Below are 7,506 nucleotides of genomic sequence, written 5' to 3' on the forward strand. Positions count from 1 at the left end.
CCTCTTCCCATTTGAGTATCCAATGTCCAACCTGCCCTTCTCTGTCCACTCTGTGTGGGGGGGAAGCACTTGTATTTTTACTGTTAACTATTCAGTTATAGAAGTTTGCACAATGAAACTTTGTGCTTGTCAAGGGTAAGGGTTGGGTCTCACTCATGGCATCTACCACAGTCTACTTTCCTGTGGTAAATGATCAGTACTCAGTGAATTGGATTGCGCCTACTGTCTAGTCAGAGTTCTGGCTCCATTCATGTGCAGGGAGCCTAGTGGATGCTCCAGAGGGGATCTTGGAGAGAAAGCAGCTCTAGAGGGCAGAAGAAACCAGGAGTCCCAAGTGGCTGTACCTTCCATTTGGACTCCAATATAGTCTGCTAGTCATCCTTAATTTTGTATACAGTTTGGCTTGTTTTTAGCCCTAAGCTTGTAGGTTTATAAGTGTAACTCTCCTTTGTAAGTGATTCCCATTGCCTGGGGATTAGAAATGAAAGTTACGTGGGTAGAGAAATGGGGCAGGAGATGGGTGTGGTGGGGTTGGTGGTGATGGGGGGGGGGCACTAAGAAAACACAATACTTCAAAATCAGAAAATCCCTCACACATCCCTCAACTTGGCCATAATTTTTATGCCATAGATTATTGAATGTCTGAAAGAAAACAAGAAGCAGCTAACTACCCGTTGCCATCAGAAAGTATTTAAGCTACAAGAGACTGAGATGATGGACCCAGAACTAGACTATACACTCATGAGAGTCTGCAAACAAATGATAAAGGTGAGGGGTCCAAAACAATCCCTAAGAAAGTAAGTAAAATGACAACCACAACATAGAGGTATTTAAATTTCAGAGAATATTTATATAATCTTCTAATTGCAAGCCTTTTTATTCTCCTTTACCCACCTCCTCTGGGGTAAAGATATACTGACTCAGAATCAACATTTTAACAAGAGCCCCAGGTGATTCTTATTTGTATAAGACTCCCCTGGGGATCTTATTAAACTGTAGATTCTGATCTTGTGTATCTAGAATGGAAATGCAGACTATCTACAGGGGTGTGAACCAGAATGAACCGGTTTGAAGCCCTGCTTTGCCCTATAAAAGTAAGATTGGTTTTGAGGGAGGTTCATGGTAGGTATACTGAGAATACCCCTACTGAATGTCCTGACTCTCTCTTTGTATCCTACAGGTTTTGTTTCATTTATTCTTCCAGTGAATATTCTTCAGCGTCAGGGCTGAATTGAGTACTTAGATTGAATTTCTATGATCTATCCACACATACACAGAGAAAGCTAAGGTCCTCACCTCTTATTTCAGCTTTCCTTTAAAACAAAATGCTACTTTCACCTTATAAAATAAATTTTGAAGATTTTTTTTTTTTTTTAAATTTGAGCCACTTTTATACAGTTAATTACAGTGTTTCTCATTCTATAGTCCCTAGACCAGCATCATCGACATCACCTACAATTCTTGGGTCCTTTCTCAGACCTACTGAATCAGAAATTTGGGGAGGAGAGCAGACACTCTGTTCTCAGAAATGTCAGGAACTGATTTGAGAGAGCTCTGTAAAAATGTGATGGATATTCTAAAAATCAGACAGTCCACGTTCCCATATTAAAATTTCAATAAGTGATCATCGTTTACACTTTCGAGAACTGGACATGGAGCCACTAGTAAGGGAGGATTGGTGCTTGAGAGTCTCTCCTAGAATACAGCAGATGCTGTGACATTTAAAGACTTGAGATTTACTAGGTAGAGGTGAGTTTCAGTCCTTTTATGAAATGGATCTTGGACTTACAGGATAATAATAAGTGGACAAGGGCTTAGCCCTATGGGGTTTGGTAGGATTATATAGTCCCCAGACTTACTAGATGAACCAGACTCTGGGCCCTTACTCCACATTTGTCAGGTGTCCCTGCTGGGGTTGTAGAAGTGTCTTGAGAGCTACGTGGTCACCTGGTATAGTGGTATACTCATGCTTAATACTTAGCTCATAAGATGCTATGTAGTTTACCAAAGCCATGTATGTAGAGGTGCAGTGCAATCCTGTGCAAAGGAGCAAACAGTAAGCTAGTGGAGAGAAATGTAGTAGAGAACAGGTTTTTTTTTATAAAAAAACAAACAAACTTGAGACCAGGTGCTTATTCAGTCTTAACCAATTCTCTGGTACTAGTGATACTTTGGAGTCCCGGTGTGGCACTGTAGGATAAATATTCAACTGCAAGGTCAGTTTAAACTGAAAGATTGGCTGTTCAAACTCACCATCTGCTCCTTGGAAACTCTGTACAGGGTTGCTATAAGTTGGAATCGACTCTTCAGCACTTAACAACGGTAATACCTTCCGGCTGCTTCCTTCATAAGTTTTTGAAGTAGATGTAAGAGTGACCACAAATGGTGCTAACTGCCATATTTAGATTAGATAAATTGTATTATAAAATTTTGTTTCTTTGCAGAGGTTCTGTCCTGAAGCAGACTCTAAAACCATGCTACAGTGCTTAAAGCAAAATAAAAATAGTGAACTGATGGATCCCAAATGCAAACAGATGATTACCAAGCGCCAGATCACACAGAACACAGGTAACTTGGCTTTCTTGGTCCCACTAAGTATACAACTGAAATGGACTAGGGTAGTTACAGAGTTATCTAATTAAGCTGCCGATGCTTAATTACACGTAAACAAAATGGCTGACTCCTTCTTTGAAGAGGATCTAGCCAAATGGAACGAAAGCCATGGGAAGGAAGAAGCTAGAAAACACCCTTGAAGGGCCTACCAAAGGAATCAGAGTTAGTGTCCCCTGCCAAAAAATGCCTAGAGAGTTATAAAACTTCATGCCTGTAGATGGAGAATTTGTGGGTTATCATTCTAGAAAAAGAAATATGGGTCTGAGTTGCCAGACCTTGTCATTTACTGGGCAAGATCTGTTCAATATTTTCAAATTGATCTGTTGGGGAGAAGGTTGCTGATGCCTTCTTGATTTCTGTGCGGATTGTTTTGATTAGGACCACAAGATCCTGTAGAACTGCTAGGTACAGATAGAGACCTCCCCAGGGAATTCTAGCTCTACCCTTACACAAAAACACATTGCTGATTAAATGCAGCGTAATGAGAGCTCAGGGAGTATCACTGAGTAAACCAGGCAGTGGTTGTTGTCATGGTCATGTACATAATGTGCCCCTTTCTGGAAGGTGACTCAAAAAATTTGTTAGTCTAGGTGGAATAATTTATCACATATTTACCTGCTCTAGATTATCGCTTAAACCCTGTGCTAAGGAAAGCCTGTAAAGCTGATATTCCTAAATTCTGTCATGGAATCTTGACTAAGGCCAAGGATGATTCGGAGCTAGAAGGTCAAGTCATCTCTTGCCTCAAGCTGAGATATGCCGACCAGGTAAACCGGCTCCACAGTGGTGTATGCAGTGCCCCTGGGAGTTTTCTATTTTGAAGCCCCAGCTTGCGCCTTCTTTCCCAAGACAGTTCTCTTACCTTTCCCAAAAGCTGACATTTTCTAATAGGCTGGGGTCTGTTCCTCTTCTCACATGTAGCGCCTGTCTTCAGACTGTGAGGACCAGATCCAGATTATTATCCAGGAGTCAGCTCTGGATTACCGACTAGACCCCCAGCTCCAGCTGCACTGCTCAGAAGAGGTAGGTAGGATGTGGGCTGTGAACAGAGCTGGTCAGAGAACCTGCTGTGGAAGAATTCTTTATCATAATTTCTTTCCCATTAGCCCTGACTCGATGGTGAGCTGAAAGCCCAGCTTCTAGTGTCTCCATTGTCTTAGTTCCTGGTTCTCTGCAAAACAGAATTAGACTTGATTCTACTCCTGTCACCACACAACTGTTTCCGCATTTCTGTTTTGAACAGGATATTCTTTCTTCATATCTATCAGGATAATAATTTAGGTTTTTTTTGTTGTTGTTGTTTTTTATTGTGCGCTCTGAGTGGTAGTTACATGGGAGAACATCAGCTTTACACCATCGTTTCATTGTAATGATTACAGTCTCCTCCATGCATCATCAATCACCTGTATTTGATTCCATTCCCTCTGTTTTTGGTTGTTGTTGTTTTTTCAGAGTGGGGCTGGAGGAGGGAATGTACACAAAAATACTCAGGCATGTATAATCATTTAAACAACCAAAGGGCACTTCTGCAAGCCTGCCTCCTGGCTGTCAGCACTCAGTCCCTCTCTTTCCCTGATTCCAGAATCCTCAGCTGCTCCCTCTCTCCATGTCCCCATCTCTGCCTCCATCTCTGTTGTTGCTGCTTCTCTGGATAGGGTCTCACATTCCACTTGTGCTCTTCTGCCTTGATGGTCCTAGAGTCCTCTGTTTATGTACTCATATTAACTACTCCCCCATTTTTGTTACAAAACTTGTACCTTTACAGTTGTGACAGTCACAATTAGTCACGATAACAATTACTCACTATTGGATCATAAGAATCTTATCCCCATCTCTTTTCACTAGATCAAGATGAAAACTATTTAGTGGTACTCTGTCTCCCCCACACACTCTGAAAATAAACTCCCTCTTGAAAACTTGTAAGCCAGTCCACTTCGTGCTTTTCTCACCCCCTCATTTTAGGTAGCCAGTATTTAAGTTGCCTGTCCCTATCTACCCTGTATACAGAGGGGATAGCATTAATACTTGAAGTGAAGACTTCCATCTCAGGTGGTATTTTGAGCTACTACATCCATAAGTATAGGTCACGTTCATCAAACTGCAGCAATTTACACTTGTTTCCTTTATCAAACATAGTTTTTTTAATCTTGATATAATTTGTTTTTTCTTTATGAGTATTCATCATAGTCGGCCCAGGACACCTTATGACTTACCAGAAAGATAAAAGTTCTCTCATAATAGCTCCAAAGAAATACCTATCTTTGGAAATTATTAGACTTCTAGCTAGAGAAAAGGAAGTACAGTAGTTCTATACAATAAGCACTGAATTGTAAACCACAAGGTCTGTGGTTTGAGCCCACCATTCGCTCCATGGGAGAAAAATGAGGCTATCTGCTCCCGAGAAGATTTAAAGCCTCAGAAACCCTATACAGAGTCACTATGAGGTAGCACCAACTTGACAGCTCTAAGCCGCAACTAACGGGCCAGAAAAGAACATGTAGCAAGCCCTGTACATAAGGGTCCATAGCGAAAAATATCTTTAAAAAGCTTATTCACAACTATCCAAAGAAATTTAAACATTTTATCTTCACATGGGCTGTTTCAGCACCCATGTGTTTATGTGTGTGTCGACCTTTGGCCTCTATAAAATGGCAAGTCTTTGCTTTTAGTATTTTACTTGGCTGTCTAACCTTCCGTCATTGTGACAAGCCCTGGGACAGTCTGACTCAAATCTCAGAGTAGTGAGCATAATGATACATGCACGTATTGATTTTTGACTCTGTGCCAGCCATTGTGAAGGGGAACAGAGCTAACATCTAGTACAAGGGGGAGGGGAGTGAAATCTACCAGCACTGTGTTTGCGAAGAGCCGGCAGCTGGGTGAGGATCACAGCGACCTGTGAATGAGGGCCACCACAGGGCCACCACATTGATCAATCTCAGCGACCATGATTCCTGGTGATGGTAGGCTGTCCCTCATTTAGGAAGCAGCAGAGGGCCATCATGAGGCAACACACACACTGCACTGATTTGTTGGCTCATTCCTTGTGCAGAGTAGATGGCCTTGTTTTGTGCTTGTCTCCTGAACAGATCTCTAGTCTTTGTGCCGAGGAAGCAGCAGCCCAAGAGCAGACAGGTCAAGTGGAAGAGTGCCTCAAAGTTAACTTGCTCAAAATCAAAACGGAAATGTGTAAAAAGGTAACTACCATCACCCTATTCCACCCATGTCCTTCCTTTTCCTCGTTATCTTCTGCTCTATAATGCTATCGTCTTTGAGCTTTAATTTTAACATCTAAAACCTTCCTTCACAGAATACTATACTGTTCCTTCCTATCAAACTTTAATTTAGCCCTTGACTATTAATCTCCTTTAACTTGAATATTAAAATTCTACTTTACTACAGTTCATTCACATGTTCTAAGATGTGTGAATGTATTTCATCCCTATTTTTAATGGCACTCTCAATGGAAATTCAGAGTAAAATGTCAATACCAATATAACAGTAAGTGTTTAACATTCATAAAAATCAATGAAACTAAAATTTCAGTTCATTTCAGAAGCAATAAATAAACAGATTTATAGAAAATGACTGCTAAGCACAAATTATCCTATAAAACTTTTAATGATATCTTTTTTTAAAAAAAAAAAGTGTTCAATGACAGCATTGTTAAAATGAGAATGTAGTTTACAGAATTTTCAGCTGCAAAAACAAGGGTCTGAATCCATGTAATCTGGACAATGGGGGCCTTGGTTAAAAACTAAATCAAGGTATTTTCCTTTGGCTCCTTTATTATTGCACAGTTGCTTCTGTCTTGGAGGAAAACTTTTGGGCACTGTATGTAGTTCAGGTTTTGGTTTTGTTACTGTTGTTTTGCAAGGACTCCAACCCTCCTATTGAGTACAAGCTCTGATCTTTGTTGAAGAAAGCTTCATTTACTTTACTTTCATCCTGTAGGTGCTTTTATTCAGAAAATCTGTAAGCCTCAAAAAAGAATTTTTCTTACAGTCAGTGTTCTATTCCTTTTGAGCATAACCGTAATAGAGTAAATGATTTTAAGCACATACACTTTTGTATAGGAGTCTTAGTGTGGCCCTGAGGGGTAATGCACTGGACCGCACAGTAGTTTGAATTGAAAGGTTTGTAGTTCAAACTCACCAGCTGCTCCTTGGAAACCCTATATAGAATCGCTGTGAGTCAGAACTGATTCAACAGCTCTTAACAACAACAACATAACTTTGTATATAACAAGATAACAGTACTGTACCACTAAAAATACTAACACTTAGGTTATTTAAAATAATGTGGCGGCTTACCAATTGCCAGAAACCAAAATCAGATCTTACAATCACTAAAGGGTAGAGATGGTCTCATCTTTTTATCCCCTGCTTTACTTAGCAAACAGCTTTACATACACCAGATCTCCAAGAGATAGTTTTTTATGAAATTGATGCTACTGCATTCTGTGCATCATTACCACATTGCTGCAGATCCCAGAATGATCTGTTCTTCACCTTCAGCCTTCTCTCCTTGATATTTTTGTTTGACTCTAAAGTAGTTCCATGCAACACTGGCTCTCTAACGGCTGTCTCTGTAATGATCTTCCGTTCCCAGGAAGTATTAAACATGCTGAAGGAAAGCAAAGCTGATATCTTTGTGGACCCAGTTCTTCATACAGCTTGTGCCCTGGACATCAAGCACCACTGTGCCGCCATTACCCCTGGTCGAGGGCGTCGTAAGTCATTCTGCTCAACTTATGCTTATGCCTACCCTGTTCCAGGAGCCGCCATCTTGGGAAAGCTTATCTTGATTGTACCAGGATTGATAGGATTAGGAGAGAACATCTTGATTGTATCTTGATTATATCAAGATTGACATCGAAATTTAAAGAGACAG

The 7,506-nt window shown here is 40.6% G+C and overlaps 1 protein-coding gene across 1 annotated transcript in view; it reads left to right on the forward strand.

Annotated features, from left to right (window-relative positions):
- GLG1 (golgi glycoprotein 1) overlaps positions 1-7,506 on the forward strand; it is a 168,457-nt gene that overhangs the window by 155,074 nt on the left and 5,877 nt on the right. The window contains exons 18-23 of the mRNA XM_006860310.1: positions 631-768; positions 2,445-2,568; positions 3,238-3,380; positions 3,535-3,636; positions 5,703-5,810; positions 7,225-7,345. Coding sequence (XP_006860372.1) covers positions 631-768; positions 2,445-2,568; positions 3,238-3,380; positions 3,535-3,636; positions 5,703-5,810; positions 7,225-7,345 — 736 coding nt within the window. The remainder of the gene's footprint in view (positions 1-630; positions 769-2,444; positions 2,569-3,237; positions 3,381-3,534; positions 3,637-5,702; positions 5,811-7,224; positions 7,346-7,506) is intronic.

Source organism: Chrysochloris asiatica, unplaced genomic scaffold (genome assembly GCF_000296735.1).
Source record: "Chrysochloris asiatica unplaced genomic scaffold, ChrAsi1.0 scaffold00037, whole genome shotgun sequence".
Classification (NCBI taxonomy): Eukaryota; Metazoa; Chordata; class Mammalia; order Afrosoricida; family Chrysochloridae; genus Chrysochloris; species Chrysochloris asiatica.